This window comes from Coregonus clupeaformis, chromosome 31, assembly GCF_020615455.1.
Source record: "Coregonus clupeaformis isolate EN_2021a chromosome 31, ASM2061545v1, whole genome shotgun sequence".
NCBI classification, from domain to species: Eukaryota; Metazoa; Chordata; class Actinopteri; order Salmoniformes; family Salmonidae; genus Coregonus; species Coregonus clupeaformis.
This window is the reverse complement of record NC_059222.1, coordinates 8,679,516-8,698,826: the sequence shown is the minus strand read 5'-3', so window position 1 is coordinate 8,698,826 and position 19,311 is coordinate 8,679,516. Positions and strand designations below refer to the sequence as shown.

General features: G+C 42.4%; 1 protein-coding gene across 2 annotated transcripts in view; it reads right to left on the bottom strand.

Annotated features, from left to right (window-relative positions):
* The window catches only part of snx29 (sorting nexin 29), a 94,626-nt gene that overhangs the window by 64,373 nt on the left and 10,942 nt on the right, over positions 1-19,311 (bottom strand). For both annotated transcript variants that reach the window (XM_041858803.2, XM_041858802.2), the window contains exon 14: positions 16,395-16,483. In XM_041858803.2, the coding sequence (XP_041714737.2) occupies positions 16,395-16,483 (89 nt within the window). The remainder of the gene's footprint in view (positions 1-16,394; positions 16,484-19,311) is intronic.

Below are 19,311 nucleotides of genomic sequence, written 5' to 3'. Positions count from 1 at the left end.
CCTCCTCTCGCTCTATAAGCCACTGTCTCTCCCCTCCAACTGAAGTTCAGACACTCCTCCGGTTCCCTCATCACTCTTCTTTTTAACAGTCGATAAGAAAAAGCCTTTCATTTGGTATCAAGTGAAATGTGTTCTGTCCCTGATGCAGAATTAGACTGAAGACAAGGAGAGAAAAAAGCTGCCACCGCATCCTATTAGCAAGTGTAATTTAGACATTTCCTATTTTTAGAGAGAAGGGGGGGTAGAGGGAGGCACATGGAGAGGGAGATAGAGAGATGGAGAGATGAGAGAGAAAGACAGAGAGACAGAGAGAGGGGGAGAGAGAGAGATAAGTGATATTAGGGCTGGCAGAGGGCTTTGTGATATTCTGATGTTATCACTAGGCTATTATGAGAACAAGGAGTATCGTTCTCAAACACACACACACACACCCCATTTGACGGAAGACCTTTCCTGTCACTCTGGAGAGGGCATTAAACACACACTTCAAATAATAATAATAATAATTTGGTGGGTGCTTATATTTGTCCTATTTCAAGTGTGTATTAACACGCATGTGTGAATTGGAAATGTGCTTTTTGCATATCCCAACTCTCCCTGAGACACCTTTGGAGAGCAGTGTGCATGTGCTTGGATGTATGTGTGTGTGATTCCGTGTGTGTTATGCCTCGCTGCAGGTGAGAATCTCTGACTATTAATGAATGTCCTCATCTAATACGAGTTGTTACTTACTGGACTAAACATCCTGTCTGATGATCTAATGTGACCTGCTGGTAGAACTTTCCTAAAACTTCAGTTTGCCGTCATCAGCCCGTTACATCACAAAGAGACGGGGAAATTCTGACAGCACCGCTGCAAGGCCTGTTTAAAGTTAACAGCCCTCTATAGAGAATGACATCTCCTTTTAAAAAGAAAACCTTTTGGTCTCCCCTCTTTGTGTGGATAAAAAATGTATGAAGATAAATGACACAGATCACTGCCTCTCTATGGCTACATGAACAAAGGAAGTCTTAATTGAGAGACCAGAGAGGGAAGAAGCACAGCACAGGGTCGAGGTGAAATACTAATCTACAGTCGTTTCTGTCCGGTTAGACCAAAGCCAACTTATCAACAGGTTCCGATCAGAGGTGTCGGATAGAGAAAAGGATGATTTTTCTGGTCCCAATAATTAGTGTCATTACTCAAAGGCAGTCTGAAATGTTTTGGTCTGCGGTTCTACAGCAAGGTCATCGCAGGCAGCGGAGCAAGATATCTTCAATGTCTTTCCAAACTATTTAACACTGTACATCTCATTTCCTAGGAGGACATTATGGTAAATCTACATTAGGGAGAGCTGTCAGGGCCTGTGTGCTCTGCTCCCCAGGTTCACACCCCTTCCCATACAGGACAGGGCTCATATGGAGTCATGGAAACACTGCCATCTATGGGTTAAAGGTATATCAGAGCAGTCAGGATGGGTAGGCAGGAGCGATCCAGGCATTATCTAGGTGGGAGAAGAAATTTTAATACATCGTACATACATCCAGACACTACTAGGAATGGAAAGATTCAAGCAGCAACTTTAAGCAACTATGGTTAACAAACACCACTGTGGATATCTGATTTAATTCAGGAGGACCGACAATTATGATGGAAATTAAACTTCCATTAGATATTAAAGAGAGACAATTATGTTAGCAAAATGATGATTACTGCTGCCTTCTCCTCTACCATTATAGTACATTGATTAGAAATTCTCTACCATTCTAGATAGGATGACAGTGAAAGAAGTCGTCTAACAACCACTGTATGGAAAGCACAGTAGCCTATTTACTTTGACAGAGGTGAAATCTACCCAGCTATTCTGTTGATAAACTACTGAGTATTAAGGTTACTTTGACATATCCCATATAGTCAGTTGATTAACGGTTTTAGTATTTACTTTGACATGTCTGCTGATCTGTTGATTACATAATATATCTATATTAAGATCCTGTTTTCCAACAGCAGCCTTTAATATTTCCTGCCTTGTTGTGTTGGCAGCCTCACGTTCATTAGCCACTGAAGTTCCAGGAAGTGTTGTGCTGGTGTCAACAGCAGCCCCAACTCTCCCTAGCGCTGCGTTTCATATTCAGACTAACACAAAGAAGAGCGCTCACATTCAGACTTCTCTTACTGCGAGGATGAAAGGAACATTTCTTTTGCCACAGCTAAAACTCCAGGTATACTGTACCAATCTCACTCTCTTCTTTGTTCCCTCTCCCTCTACTAGGCTACTTCCACTACTACTTCTCTCGCTCCCTCTCTCACTCCACCTGAGAATCTCCAGAGGCCCGCCACTCAAATCCAGCCTGTTTCTCAGGTCAAGAGGTCAGCCTAAAGACAATCCAATATAAATAACATTTAATCTCCCTACAACTACCATTACAGCCCATTTTGAACGGAGGACAGGGATTTCATGGGCCAGTTTCCAGTGTTTAATATTTCAATCAGAGATTTGATTTCCGTCCTATATAAAGTAATGCTTTTGGACTTGAAGCCAATCACACTTGTGCTTTGCACTGTGCCTGGCATGGTATAAACATATGGACAATTCCACGGTAACGGAATTACGCTTTGACTCAGTTTTTCTCACTTTTAAATGTATGCCAAACAAAACCACTGATTTCAAAGTTTTAACAAACCATACAGCTCTATGCACAATGACTACTTTTAACAATTTCCACTGACAAATGTACAAAAATGAATTTAATGGAAGAACTGTGCAGATGTGAACTTTGGTAGCTGAATTAGCGTACAATCTCCCTCAGGTTTTTATGCGACCAAATTTTCCAAAAACTCTGAATATCTGCTCTGTATTAAGATTCAAAGATGTCTGGAGAAAAAAATAGGGTGTCAGCTATGACTGGACATCTTGAGTTTGAAAAAATCAATTTTGGCTATTGAACTACAGTATGTGAAGTGGATTTACACCCGGTAACGGAATTACATCATGGGTCCCTGATCTATATTACACAGAGATGCATAATTATGGATATGAATGTCATTCTCCCTATGTTTCACAAGTTTGGACAGCACAGTGCAGAGTAGAGCAGAGTTCAGCACAGTAGAGTTCAGTACAGTAGAGTATAGTTCAGTACAGTACAGTACAATATACTTTACTGTACTCTACTGCAGGGGTTCCCAAACTTTTTCACCCCTATGGGCACAAGCACTGTTCATGACACAAACTGTTCACACCCCTCTTGTTGACGGAGAGAAAATGTTGCAGGTTTTAAGCTTATTTCCTGCAACTCTACACATTTGTCTACACATTTTGAGGTGCAGAGACGATTAGCAGTTTTACAGCTAATTTTCTTGCAATTCTATACATTTTGCAATGTCTTATGTGTATCCATGTGATATTTAAGTGACTCAAACATTACAACAAAATATATGGGCTAAAAAACCTAGCTAAAAAACATTAGCTGACATGGGCTTGATCTGGACATATAAATAACTCTCGAAGGTATGCAATGACTGTCATGACAAGAGGATTCTACTAGTGCATTCTACTATTACAGCTTTCAAGAGTAAGTTGAAAGCCGGACTGAGTTCCCCCCCAAATGCCCCACAGTTTGGGAACCACTGCTCTACTGTACTATACTTTTCTTTACTGCACTGACCTGTATTGTACTGTACTGTATTACCGTATTGTATTGGACTGTACTCTACTGTGCTCTACTCACTGTACAGTACTTCTACTGTGCTCTACTCACTATATATACTGTACTATCCAAAATTGTGAAACATACATCTATGATAGGTTCAGATTTGGTCCAGTCCGGTCCGTCTGTGGACGTTAACATCAAGGCCAGGGTGGACTGACCAAATTTCAACTACTTTTCAACGACGTCCGGTGTTGGCTGGTGCTCAGTGGGTGAGGATGCTGGTTACAGTAAATGGAAAGAGAGGGGCCACATGTGTAGGTGTCGGTAAAAGCTGGGAAAGGTGACATTAACTGGAGAGTGAGAGGCAAAGAGAGAGAAAGATGGCTACTAATTGGTTGATGATGTCATTGATAAAACTTATTTTGTTTTACTACAACACATAAAAACACACAATTTCAAATGTTTTGATGTTGGGGTGGTGCTGGAGCTGATGAATATGAAGTTGAACATTTTAGAAAATGTTCTTTAACACTCTTGGTTTGACCACCAGACAACAGAAAGACAAAGAAAACAGTTATGAGCTGAACATAACTGTATGCCAGTGGAAGGGAGCAGGTGACCCAACTGTGGTTTGTGACCGTTATGATTTACCATTGTAGCCAATTCAGTTGCAGTAATTCCGTTACTGATTTTTTTAGTAATTCCTTTATCAATTTGGTAACGGAATTACAAGTTTTAATCACTTAATCGTTCATAAAAAAATTGATATCAGTAAAATCACTATAACTAATTGGTAGGTCTACCTTTACTTCTGTGAACTTTCATTATGCTCCCTTTATGAGGGAGACAAATTAGAAAATATCTTAAAGATGTGTGTGTTTTTGGTAACGGTATTAAAAGGTACAAGGCAATATTTCTTAAACTTACAAAAGGTAAACAATTTCTCCAAAACAAAATATATGTGTTGATATTAGTTGGCAGGGGTCTTTACTTCAACATTATTGTATTTTGATGTATTTCTGATGCCCTAAGATGTTTTCTAAGACCCCTTTTCCATCTGTTTATCCAGAAATCAAAGCCTTTACTTATGCCTAATTTTTAAGATGGAAAATGGTTGAAACATGTATCTATGCCTTCATTCCCCCAAAATATAGACTCTTAGCCTTTAATTTGACAACCAATTTGATACTGGGTGTCAAGTGAACACAGCGGGGCTCCGTGAGCGGAAGTAACACGCTTACAAAAAACTCCAACTGAGATACAGCATCTTCATTATTTGGGTTCACAGTCTTTAGTAGTTCACACCTAATCCCAGTTAAAAGACACACTGGTTTCCAGATATTCTGTAAGGCCCTGAACATTGTGTGAAATACATTAACAGAATCCAGTTAAACAGAGAAACAGAATTCTCCCGTTCTGATGAGAAATCTGCTCTAATCCAACCCTTCATGACTTCTAAACCAAAGAGCTTGGCTCAACACCGGGCTATTAAACAACACACGCAATTAAAACTGATTCAGCTGATAACACCTTAACAAAACGTCAGGTTTTACAAATTCATTAATATTTCACTACAAGTTCAAAGAGCTATTTTAACAACAAAACACTAATCTGATTGACACAATGGAATAATAAATACATTGAAATATTGAACATGAAGCGTATTTCAAGAGCCAGCAGATGTAGCCTATATTTGGAGTGTGTAGCGTAACATGTACAGCATGTTCCATATCATCAGATTATGATGATACACATGATGAATCACATTTAAATCACAGCTTTAATCAAATGCTAACTGCTCATTTCATTACACTCTCACAGATATACACTATTTAGTCATCTGTTGGGGAGAGGCTTTTATACAATATAGTTCAACAACCTGTGTCAGATACACAATGAGGGGACAGACTGACTCACACCTCTCAGCCCTGTCATTAAGGTCTGACTCACACTGGAGAGGGGGGGTGGAGAGAGAAAGAGAGAAATAGACCTAGCTAGATTACTGTACAGGTTCAGTAAACTTTCCTCTCTGAGGTAAAGGTAGGAGAAAGTTAGTGATCAGAGGTAGTAGCCGCTCTGACTCAGCTTTCTGTCAGCTCCTGAGCCTCAGCCAGCCAGTTCTTTGAATGACAAAAGTCACCCGCTCCCTAAACACATGAAAAGAAAGATTGTTGTTAATGGAGCTTAGGTGTCTTACGGTTATCACACCGCAAATGAAACACCATCCAACATTAGAATAAAAAAAATGGCTCTCCAACGCGTAGACTTTGTTTTTGGGTAGTATGTTTTCAAAAAGCAACAAAAGAGAGATAGATTTACTGAAGGAGATTTGCTATTTTTAGTGCCGCTTTTAAAGCCGGTGCCAATCACCACAGCACTTCAAATAAGCATTGAAGCGACTCTAAGCAATAGCCATAATAATATAATATGATATGCCATTTAGCAGAAGCTTTTATCCAAAGCGACTTACAGTCATGTGTGCATACATTTTTACACCATCATCATAAGTGTCCACAATCCTTCCCTTTTAGTTAATTGGGATTCTTAACTTAAGGGGAAAAAAAGTTATGTAATTAAATAAAACCAGAGGAGAGGCGAACTTTAGGGTAATTTGGTGAATTTGCGAGGCATGCAAGACAAGAGATACAGATTACCAAGACATATGCCTGCCCCCTTCTCTTTCCCACGCGCTGGCAGCATCGCATTAGTGGAAATCAGACAGTTCTCAGTGCAGAGCTGGTTGTCGCGTTGTCGGGGCCAATTTTATCTAACCCTTTCCTAACCTTAACCTAATTCTCCTAATCTGCCACGTTAATGATCCTAACCTGCTGCGTAAATTCTCTTAACCTGCTACGAAAAGTTACTTCTGCTAGTCAAAACCAGCAGACCTGCCCTGGGAACAATCTTGGTTTCCACTAATGCGATACAGCCTCGCGCTGGCTCGCATGCTCTTTCTCTTCGCTAATAATGCGAGTGTGTGTTCAGTCTTCGGTCTGTTGTGTAGAATATCATAGACTATTCATTGATGATAGGCCCTGCTTTACTGAAGTTACGAGATAAATAATTACACTGCGAGATGCAGCTTTTGATTACCGATAGATAGGCCTAGTGCATGGTTCTGCCTGGTGGCGGAACTGCCAACCCCGTGCCACTAATCAGACTCCTCCGTTCAAAAATAAGGAATTTTAGGAGTCTAAATCTTGACACTCACAAATAGGAGTCGACGTGCAAGGAGTCGAGAAATCAATTATTTTGGAGTCGACTCTCCACCACTACGTGATCGTCAACAGTTGGAAAAATGGCAGAGAAAGGCAAGCGACAGCAGCGAAGTCCTGTATGGCAATACTTTAAGAAGTTAAATGAGAAGGAAATTCAAACTTTGCGAGGTGGAATTGAGGTACAGTAATGGTAGGATATGTGCAATGCTTAAACATCTGAAAGGGATGCACCGTGAGACCCAAACCGTTGCTGGCAGCAGGGTGTCTCCTTGATTTCATTATCACCTCTCTCTGTATCCCTGGGAGATGAGTATTGGACCAGTTGGGCAGCGCCGCCACCAAGTCGAGCACCGATCACCTTTGATTACGGTCACTGCCCAGGGCCTCTGACGTCACTGTGACATCACCAAGCTCCGCCCACCTAGCGAGCCGCAACAGTGCTTTAAAGCCACGCCGCGCAGGCCCTCTGATGTTTAGTTTAATCTGAGTAACCGCAGGTAGCTGACACATACAGCTGTTGGTGTGATTATAAATACACACTCAGAGTGCACACTAGATAAACCTAAAATTATGGACACCGACCAAACCGACAACTTATTGTGGACATTTTGCTGATATCGTTCATTACGATAAATAACCTATAGGGTATTACTAGAAAAAAATATGAAGTTTGCTAATATGGGTGATTGTTAATGGGCCAATTGATAGCTACAACATTCAAAATAGTGGTAGTAGTTTAAAGGGGCATATAAAAAAAATACTGTGGTGCACATTACATGTTATAAACCTATCGTTCCATTTATCGTTATTGTGATAATTCAGTCAATTTATGTGATATAGATTTTTGTCAATATCACCCAGCTCTAGTGCGCGCACACACACACACACACACACACAGAATGTGCACACAAATGCAGTTATAACTAGTTCCCTCACACACACACACAATAGTACTCCACCCAGTGACTTTGTGACAAGTTTAGCAAAGAACAGCCTACATGCCCACACCACATTTTCCCCATCCTTTCATCTGAACAGTGTTTGGCCATCCTCTCCTCTGCATGCTGAATATCAATGGGTTATCAGGCAGAGCAGTCATGCAGTAAATGACTGGCTACCCTGTTAATACAACACAGGTTCCCCAGACTGGAGCCAGATGTAATCCCTTACTGACTGTGTGTGTGTGTGTGTGTGTGTGTGTTTGTGCGTGCATAGGGGATCAGGTGTTGGAAGGATAGGCCTAGCTGATAAATAACATGGGAGCGATAGAAGAGAAGAGAGGTGAACCTCAGAGGTCTCCTCTGGGTGTTTCACCTCAGGCCCTGTCCCCTCTTACTCTCCCCGCCACCTTCAACCTCTCATCTCCCACCTCACCCTGTCTACTCTCCCTTTTCATGCCCTATCATCTCCTGCTCATGAGATTGGCCAGGTAGGGGGCTATAGTACATAATGAGACTGAACTGTGTCTGGCATGCGGTCGTTGATTAAAATGTTCATTAACACTGTACAGCTCAGGTGATGAGACCTGCTGCCCCGCCCGGCCCCCTTCAGCTGACCACCTGGGCATGTCACACCCCTCCACCCAGGTAAACACCGGCTGGTTAATAAAGAGCCTCTCACACACCAACACTCACACACTTTCTGGTTTAATAAACAAGCATCTTATTTGATGAAGACCTATTCATGCAAAATAAATAACCGGATGCACACACACTTACTCATAAACACATACACTCCACGCTTCTGTTTCATTAAGAGGCTCCATGGCGGTGGCACAAACCCCGGTCTCCCTTACACGCACCTTCTGTTTAATAAACACTCGCCCCATCTCAACCCCCAGGAGCTGACATTAGTCAACATAAACACAATAAACACCATTACACATGCATGGGCACAAACACACACACCAATGTCTGATAAATATGGCAGTGTTTGTGTATTGAATTAGTAACATGGTGTTATTAACATTTCTCTGGTGGCCTGAGTCGCGTAGGTGAAAAATGCTGCTGGTTGCTTCCCTCATTAAGTAGCGTGTCTGTCTGTCAAAGGAGCATGAGAAGCAACAACGTGTGTGTTAATTCGTTTTTAACTGCCGCCGTAATCTGTTTTCTGAACTGAGATTAATCCCGCCTGTCGAGGGCTTCTTATAAATGGAGGTATTAAAGCGTATGAAGTGAGATGCTCCGTCACAGATTAATCTAGTAGGGGTCAGAGAGCGCCTAAATCTCATTTAGGAGAAGAAGAAAAAATATGGGTTTGAGGTTAATGCATTAAATGTAAACAGATACTGGAAGGAGATAATCACAAAGATGAAATGAAGGAGGTTGAATCCTGACCCTCATATCATGCCTCTGTGGCCAGTGTTTCATTTGTACTCGGTTTTGCTTACTTGATTGGATTTGATACTTGAAAGTTTAGGGAACCACTGCTAAATTGATGCATCTCTCAAGCCTACAGCGAGCTTAGCTAAACATTCTGTATAGAAAATGTTCATACAGTGGGGAAAAAAAGTATTTAGTCAGCCACCAATTGTGCAAGTTCTCCCACTTAAAAAGATGAGAGAGGCCTGTAATTTTCATCATAGGTACACGTCAACTATGACAGACAAATTGAGGAAAAAAAATCCAGAAAATCCCATTGTAGGATTTTTAATGAATTTATTTGCAAATTATGGTGGAAAATAAGTATTTGGTCACCTACAAACAAGCAAGATTTCTGGCTCTCACAGACCTGTAACTTCTTCTTTAAGAGGCTCCTCTGTCCTCCACTCGTTACCTGTATTAATGGCACCTGTTTGAACTTGTTATCAGTATAAAAGACACCTGTCCACAACCTCAAACAGTCACACTCCAAACTTCACAATGGCCAAGACCAAAGAGCTGTCAAAGGACACCAAAAACAAAATTGTAGACCTGCACCAGGCTGGGAAGACTGAATCTGCAATAGGTAAGCAGCTTGGTTTGAAGAAATCAACTGTGGGAGCAATTATTAGGAAATGGAAGACATACAAGACCACTGATAATCTCCCTCGATCTGGGGCTCCACGCAAGATCTCACCCCGTGGGGTCAAAATGATCACAAGAACGGTGAGCAAAAATCCCAGAACCACACGGGGGGACCTAGTGAATGACCTGCAGAGAGCTGGGACCAAAGTAACAAAGCCAACCATCAGTAACACACTACGCCGCCAGGGACTCAAATCCTGCAGTGCGAGACGTGTCCCCCTGCTTAAGCCAGTACATGTCCAGGCCCGTCTGAAGTGCATTTGGATGATCCAGAAGAGGATTGGGAGAATGTCATATGGTCAGATGAAACCAAAATATAACTTTTTGGTAAAAACTCAACTCGTCATGTTTGGAGGACAAAGAATGCTGAGTTGCATCCAAAGAACACCATACCTACTGTGAAGCATGGGGTTGGAAACATCATGCTTTGGGGCTGTTTTTCTGCAAAGGGACCAGGACGACTGATCCGTGTAAAGGAAAGAATGAATGGGGCCATGTATCGTGAGATTTTGAGTGAAACCCCTCCTCCCATCAGCAAGGGCATTGAAGATGAAACGTGGCTGGGTCTTTCAGCATGACAATGATCCCAAACACACCGCCCGGGCAACGAAGGAGTGGCTTCGTAAGAAGCATTTCAAGGTCCTGGAGTGGCCTAGCCAGTCTCCAGATCTCAACCCCATAGAAAATCTTTGGAGGGGAGTTGAAAGTCTGTGTTGCCCAGCGACAGCCCCAAAACATCACTGCTCTAGAGGAGATCTGCATGGAGGAATGGGCCAAAATACCAGAAACAGTGTGTGAAAACCTTGTGAAGACTTACAGAAAACATTTGACCTGTGTCATTGCCAACAAAGGGTATATAACAAAGTATTGAGAAACTTTTGTTATTGACCAAATACTTATTTTCCACCATCATATGCCAATAAATTCATTAAAAATCCTACAATGTGATTTTCTGGAGAAAAAAAATCTGATTTTGTCTGTCATAGTTGACGTGTACCTATGATGAAAATTACAGGCCTCTCTCATCTTTTTAAGTGGGAGAACTTGCACAATTGGTGGCTGACTAAATACTTTTTTTCCCCACTGTATGTACTGCATGCTCAGAAATGGAAGTACAGTGCCCTCAGAAAGTATTCACACCCCTTGACTTTTTCCACATTTTGTTGTGTTACAAAGTGGGATTAAAATAAATGTAAATGTCCTTTTTTTGTCAATGATTTACACAAAATACTCTAATGTCAAAGTGGAAGAAAAATTCTAACATTTGTAAAAAATAAAACCAGGAAAAATAAAATACTCATATCTTGATTAGATAGGTATTCAACACCCTAAGTCAATACATTTGGCAGCGATTACAGCTGTGAGTCTTTCTGGGTAAGTCTCTAAGAGCTTTCCACACCTGGATTGTGCAACATTTGCCCATTAATCTTTTAAAAATTCTTCAAACTTTGTCAAATTGGTTGTTGATCATTGCTAAACAACTATTTTCAGGTCTTGCCATAGATTTTCAAGTAGATTTAAGTCAAAACTATAACTCGGCCACTCACTGTCTTCTTGGTAAGCAACTCCAGTGTAGATTTGGCATTGTGTTTTAGGTTATTGTCCTGCTGAAAGGTGAATTCATCTCCCAGTGTCTGGTGGAAAGCAGACTGAGCCAGGTTTTCCTCTAGGGTTTTGCCTGTACTTAGCTCCATTACATTTATTTCGTATCCTGAAAAACTCCCCAGTTCTTAACGATTACAAGCATACCATAACATGATGCAGCCACCACTATGCTTGAAAATATGGAGAGTGCTACTCAGTAATGTGTTGTATTGGATTTGCCCCAAACATTACACGTTGTATTCAGGACATAAAGTTAATTGCTCTGCCACATTTTTTGCAGTATTACTTTAGTGCCTTGTTGCAAACAGGATGCATGTTTTGGAATATTTGTATTCTCAAAAGGCTTCAGTCTTTTCACTCTGTCAATTAGGTTAGTATTGTGGAGTAACTACAATGTTGTTGATCCATCCTCAGGTTTCTCCTATCACAGCCATTAAACTTCGTAACTGTTTTAAAGTCACCATTGGCCTTATGGTGAAATCCCTGAGCGGTTTCCTTCCTCTCCGGCAACTGAGTTAGGAAGGACGCCTGTATCTTTGTAGGTACTGGGTGTATTGATAGACCATCCAAAGTGTAATTAATAACTTTACCATGCTCAAAGGGATATTCAATGTCCGCTTTTTTTTTTAACCCATCTACCAATAGGTGCCCTTCTTTGCGAGGCATTGGAAAACACTCCCTGGTCTTTGTGGTTGAATTTGTGTTTGAAATTCACTGCTCGACAGAGACCTTACAAAAATCATGTTATACACTATTATTGCACACAGAGTGAGTCAATGAAACTTATTATGTGACTTGTTAAGCACATTTGTACTCCTGAACTTATTTAGGCTTGCCATAACAAAGGGGTTGAATACTTATTGACTCAAGACATTTCAGCTTTTCATTTTTAATTAATGTGTACAAAAAAAATGCCAAAAACATAATTCCACTTTGACAGTATGGGGTATTATATGTACAGTGGGGAGAAAATCACATTGTATGATTTTTTAAGTAATTAATTTGGATTTTATTGCATGCCATAAGTATTTGATACATCAGAAAAGCAGAACTTAATATTTGGTACAGAAACCTTTGTTTGCAATTACAGAGATCATACGTTTCCTGTAGGTCTTGACCATGTTTGCACACACTGCAGCAGGGATTTTGGCCCACTCCTCCATACAGACCTTCTCCAGATCCTTCAGATTTCGGGGCTGTCGCTGGGCAATACAGACTTTCAGCTCCCTCCAAAGATTTTCTATTGGGTTCAGGTCTGGAGACTGGCTAGGCCACTCCAGGACCTTGAGATGCTTCTTACGGAGCCACTCCTTAGTTGCCCTGGCTGTGTGTTTCGGGTCGTTGTCATGCCGGAAGACCCAGCCACGACCCATCTTCAATGCTCTTACTGAGGGAAGGAGGTTGTTGGCCAAGATCTCGCGATACATGGCCCCATCCATCCTCCCCTCAATACGGTGCAGTCGTCCTGTCCCCTTTGCAGAAAAGCATCCCCAAAGAATGATGTTTCCACCTCAATGCTTCACGGTTGGGATGGTGTTCTTGGGGTTGTACTCATCCTTCTTCTTCCTCCAAACACGGCGAGTAGAGTTGAGACAAAAATAGAGCTTTTTGGTCTAATCAGACCACATGACCTTCTCCCATTCCTCCTCTGGATCATCCAGATGGTCATTGGCAAACTTCAGACGGGCCTGGACATGCGCTGGCTTGAGCAGGGGGACCTTGCATACGCTGCAGGATTTTAATCCATGACGGCGTAGTGTGTTACTAATGGTTTTCTTTGAGACTGTGGTCCCAGCTCTCTTCAGGTCATTGACCAGGTCCTGCCGTGTAGTTCTGGGCTGATCCCTCACCTTCCTCATGATCATTGATGCCCCACGAGGTGAGATCTTGCATGGAGCCCCAGACCGAGGGTGATTGACCGTCATCTTGAACTTCTTCCATTTTCTAATAATTGCGCCAACAGTTGTTGCCTTCTCACCAAGCTGCTTGCCTATTGTCCTGTAGCCCATCCCAGCCTTGTGCAGGTCTACAATTTTATCCCTGATGTCCTTACACAGCTCTCTGGTCTTGGCCATTGTGAAGAGGTTGGAGTCTGTTTGATTGAGTGTGTGGACAGGTGTCTTTTATACAGGTAACGAGTTCAAACAGGTGCAGTTAATACAGGTAATGAGTGGAGAACAGGAGGGCTTCTTAAAGAAAAACTAACAGGTCTGTGAGAGCTGGAATTCTTACTGGTTGGTAGGTGATCAAATACTTATGTCATGCAATAAAATGCATATTAATTACTTAAAAATCATACAATGTGATTTTCTGTATTTGATACACTGCAAAATCGGCAGTGTATCAAATACTTGTTCTCCCCACTGTAGGTCAGTGACAAAAAAGCTCAATTTAATCCATAAAAAATTCAGGCTGTAACACATACAAAATGTGAAAAGAATTCAAGGGTGTGAATACTCTGAAGGCACTGTATATCCCAAGAGAATTCATAACTTACTGTGAATAACTGTAGAACACAAGTATGCCAGTGGCTCTAGAGTCTTTACTAAGAGCTTCCTAAAGACTGAGAGACAGTGCACTAGACATATTAGTTGACTGTTTACACCGTACTAATCATCCCATACAATCTGTCTCATCCTATAACCATACATAATGATACACGCAACATGGGAAAATGTGATATGCCTTCCCTTCACGCCGCAGTCAGTCAGTCAGTCACACAGCAATAACATACAGACACCGTGACACACAAAATCTACGACAACAGCTGGGGAGAATCCAAACAAACGTGGATAGACGAGACGTCAGGAGGAGGGAAGAGAAAACAGCATTGAGTTTAACAAGAGAGGAAAGCTGTTTCAGATGGGTTGTCAGTAGCCTGTCTCTGCCTGAGCTGTGTTCAAAAGATGACATCTGGATTGAGCTGTATCATTAGAGGAGTTTCAAAAGGCTGCGCGATGATCAGGTGAACAGCGTTGACAGGACATGAAACGAAGCCTGTATTGTAGCGCTTGTGCATCAATTCAGTGTTTCCCCTCTCATCTCTTTCAGCTGTAACTCAACACCAAAGCCTGATGGAGTATGGCACATCATTAGCAATAGAGACAGAAGGGATGCAGGGGGGAAATTATTTTGACTTAGATGCAAAAGGGGATTCAGTATGCCTGTTGTCTACACTTCTACAGAGATGGAGAACGAGAGAAAGAGAGAGAGGTCCTCCTTTCCCAGAGGACCTGAGCCCTAGGACCATGCCTCAGGACTACCTGGCCTGATGACTCCTTGCTGTCCCCAGTCCACCTTGTCATGCTGCTGCTCCAGTTTCAACTGCTCTGCCTGCGGCTATGGAACCCTGACCTGTTCACCGGACGTGCTACCTTGTCCCGGACCTGCTGTTTTCGACTCTCTCTCTCTCTACCGCACCTGCATTTTTTTGCTGTCTCGACCTCTGAAAGCTCGGCTATGAAAAGCCAACTGACATTTAATCCTGAGGTTCTGACCTGTTGCACCCTCTACAATCACTGTGATATTATTTGACCCTGCTGGTCATCTATGAATGTTTGAACATCTTGAAGAACAATCTGGCCTTAATAGCCATGTACTCTTATAATCTCCACCCGGCACAGCCAGAAGAGGACTGGCCACCCCTCAGAGCCTGGTTCCTCTCTAGGTTTCTGCCTTTCTAGGGAGTTTTTCCTAGCCACCATGCTTCTACATCTGCATTGCTTGCTGTTTGGGGTTTTAGTCTGGGTTTCTGACTAGCACTTTGTGACATCTGCTGATGTAAAAAGGGCTTTATAAATAAATGTGATTTGATTTGTGAGAGAGAGAGAGAAAAAGAGAGAGCGAGAGAGAAAAAAGAGAGGGAGAGAGCGAGGGAGAGAAGAAAGCGAAAGAGAACAAGGGAAAAGCCAAATTGGGATATTTATATCAAGAGCGTCACTATGTACACTGTGGGGTCTGACTCCACTGGGGACCATGAAAGGCTGAGGAGGATTGTGGGTAATTCATCAGGCGGCGGCTGTGCGGAGGCCCTTGATTAGTGTTGAAATGGAACCTCAGTCAGGATTCTACAGCCTTCTGGAAGCCCATTCATTATTACACATTGTCAGTGTCCCAGAGCATTGCTCTACGTGTCACTGTAGACATAAACATCCATGTTGGAGATTAGACGAGTCTGACTGCTACAGTAATTGCTGAGACCTGAGAGATGAGATGCAGTGTGTCTGGGATGTTTTTCTAACCATTGTGTGCATGTTTCCCCTTTACTAGCGCCAGAAGCCAAGTCAGAGAAAAACATTACATTTAAACCAACCTCTTTAAAAACATGATTTATTTCAACTAGTATAACAATTATTTATATATTTGACACTTACACAAAAGCATATAACCCAACAATGCTGAACATCCACAAGCACATTACATCACGTCTCTAAAAACACAAGTCACGTTTTAAATTGGCCGATATCCTAGGCATCCCTGTGCCTTACCGGTGTCCCACACAGTGCCTGAGGAGAATCCCTGTCTCTGTAGGAGGGAGATACCAGTGATTCCAGTGTCCACAGGACCCTAGAGCAGTACTGATAACCACCGTCTCTCCACCCAAAATGTCATTAGGTATTCTGTCTCCCTACATAATCTGCCATGTTGATTTTGTTTGCCTTTGATATAACAGTCTTATCTCTGTACCCTTTGCACAGCGTGGATTTATCCCCAGGCAACAGGAGTGAATGTCACTTTTGTCCAAATTCCCATAAAAAATTTAGTAACAAGAGGGGGGAAATTAATTACGTTTCACAGAGGCGTATCTCAAACCAGGCTTATTATTCACTCACGTCCTTGAGTGGTGGCTCAACACTGACCTTGTCATGCATAAGAGAAGATATTTATCCTGCCCTGTTTAGAGATAGAGTGTTGAGAGTTTGTGTGTGTGGTCTTACCGGTGTCGTTTCCTTGGCTCCCCTCTCTCTTCAGCATCTGGACAGCCCCCACGTATTTCTTCAGCTGGACCTTGAGGACCTCGTTCTCCCTGCAGACGCACATACAGACACACACACAAACACAAACACAAACAGAGAATCAAGGCCCAGACAGAGTGCAGCAGACTGGAACAGTAACTGTGTCGGTTTCTGTGTCTGTGGCGGGCTTACATCCTTGTAAACCCCAGCCCATCTCTGGAGCTGGATTATACATGCAGCCCTACAGGTTTTATGTGATTGCTTACTGTCGCTGGAGACTGTGCACGAGGGTGGTGCAAGCGTGTGTGTGTATGTTCAGAAGAAGTGTGTAGCGGTATATGTTCTTACAGGGCCTGTGCGGATGACTACTGTTGGTTTGAGGGAAAATCAATCAGAATCTAAGAGAATTACAGTGCTGTAAATAATAACTACCTGCCTTCCTTCCCTGCTCTCTTTGTACCCTGCTTATCACATCACATTTTACCCCTACAAAGGACAACCGGGATGGGAGATCTCTGAAAGCCGGCTGACGAGCTCTCGGAGGGACGATCGAGCCGTTGTTATCGGAGTGGGCGAGCCGAGACACAATTCCGCTGTGATTTAATTAAAGGTAATAAATGTCTGGCGTTCCGGAGGCGAGGGAGGGGATTCCACGGCTCAGGTCCGTCTCATCGATCTCTCAGAATGTGCCCTCCTGCTGCGTCACAGGCAGGTTAACAGTCACACACACAGGTTGGCTTTAACGCATGTAAGCCCGTCTCACATACACACACAATCCCACAGGTCTGCTTTATGTGTGTAAGCCCACACACACGCCTGCTGTACATGTGTAATGTTACATTAGAGAGATAGAGGCTGACTGCAGGACATATATGTAAACTATAATGACTCGCTCGGACCAGATGCCTGAGGAACTGGACTGGAACAAAAATACACATCTCCTCTACATCTAGAGGTAGTGGTAGAAACAGAGATAAATGCCATATAGACAGACAGGCATATATATCTATGTAATAAGAGCAACCTAAGGGCCGTGTGGGTCTATGTAGTCTATCACTATGTAGCTATCTGTTGTACTGTAGAGTAATATGAAGGAAAGACAATGTAGAGAACGTCCTAGGAGGATAATGTAGAGGCTGTGTTATTACACAAACCACACCCAAATCCACAGTATCTGTCCAAATTCAATTCCCTGAACAGACTGATAATAACTAGAACTGTAGAATATGTCCCAGACAGTCATTTTTATATGGGTTCATCATTCTACATTACAGTGCAAGTGTCCCTGAAAGTTTCAAAGGCATCCTACAGCACTCACCTTCCTGTGTATTGTACAACCGGCACGTGTCATTGAGGGAGTTTAACATGGACGGTATTCCGCCCAAAAAGTTCTCTGTCTAAATGGACGCTCTCTAAACCCATTAGTGAAATTGGATCAGCGGAGTGAGTCTCAGACGGGGTGAGGAAAAGCCCAGATATCAGAGAGAGTGACGCAGCAAGAGATACAACACAACTTCCTGTGACCTCTACTGAGGGCTTCTGGGATAGAGGTCACAGAGGTTTGATTTGGATTTGACAGTTTTAAAAACATATGCTATAAACCTGCTCCAGTTAGCGAAAATATTACAGTAAAATACTCATAGAGGATAAAACAAAATAAAGCCTAAAATAAAGGATGTTTAAGTCAGAGCAATTTAGAGCAGGGGTTCTCAAACCTCTCGTTCCATGTAGTTTAACTATTCCACAGCTAGCACACCTGATACAAACCTCTCGTTCCATGTAGTTTAACTATTCCACAGCTAGCACACCTGATACAAACCTCTCGTTCCATGTAGTTTAACTATTCCACAGCTAGCACACCTGATACAAACCTCTCGTTCCATGTAGTTTAACTATTCCACAGCTAGCACACCTGATACAAACCTCTCGTTCCATGTAGTTTAACTATTCCACAGCTAGCACACCTGATACAAACCTCTCGTTCCATGTAGTTTAACTATTCCACAGCTAGCACACCTGATACAAACCTCTCGTTCCATGTAGTTTAACTATTCCACAGCTAGCACACCTGATACAAACCTCTCGTTCCATGTAGTTTAACTATTCCACAGCTAGCACACCTGATACAAACCTCTCGTTCCATGTAGTTTAACTATTCCACAGCTAGCACACCTGATACAAACCTCTCGTTCCATGTAGTTTAACTATTCCACAGCTAGCACACCTGATACAAACCTCTCGTTTCATGTATTTTAACTATTCCACAGCTAGCACACCTGATACAAACCTCTCGTTCCATGTAGTTTAACTATTCCACAGCTAGCACACCTGATACAAATTGTCAACTAATCATCAAGCCCTTGACTAGGTGAATCAGGTGAGTTAGTTCAGGGCTACAACATAATTGTGAAACATCTGGGGTTCCCCGAGGAGAGGTTTGAGAACCACTGATTTAGATGCTCTACAAACAATGCTTCAAACATGTACTTTGGTTTTCCTTTCATAAACATTCTTCCTCAATGCCCACAGCACAGTAAAGTTAGGCAGACAGAGTACAGTAGAAGATTGTTCAAAGTGGGAGAACTTCAATGGTACAGTAGCCCCTTGAGACAGCTGGATAATTGACTTCACAAAGCAGCAAAACAACTAAAATCCTCTAAAGAACTACAGTAAAACCGCCCAAACCTTAAGTGTTTTCTTTACAGTAAATCAAAATATCCCATTCCCAACCACCTTCAGGAAACGCTCAATGCTAAGTAAGAAAAACGAATGATCTCTCTTTAGTCTTTTCTCTGTGTCTGTTTCTTCTAACCACCCACCAAACAGAGAGGAGGACCACTTTCTCCTTGGCCAGGCCCACTCTCTCCTGGCTACCTGCCCACCCGCCAGCCTGGGTGAG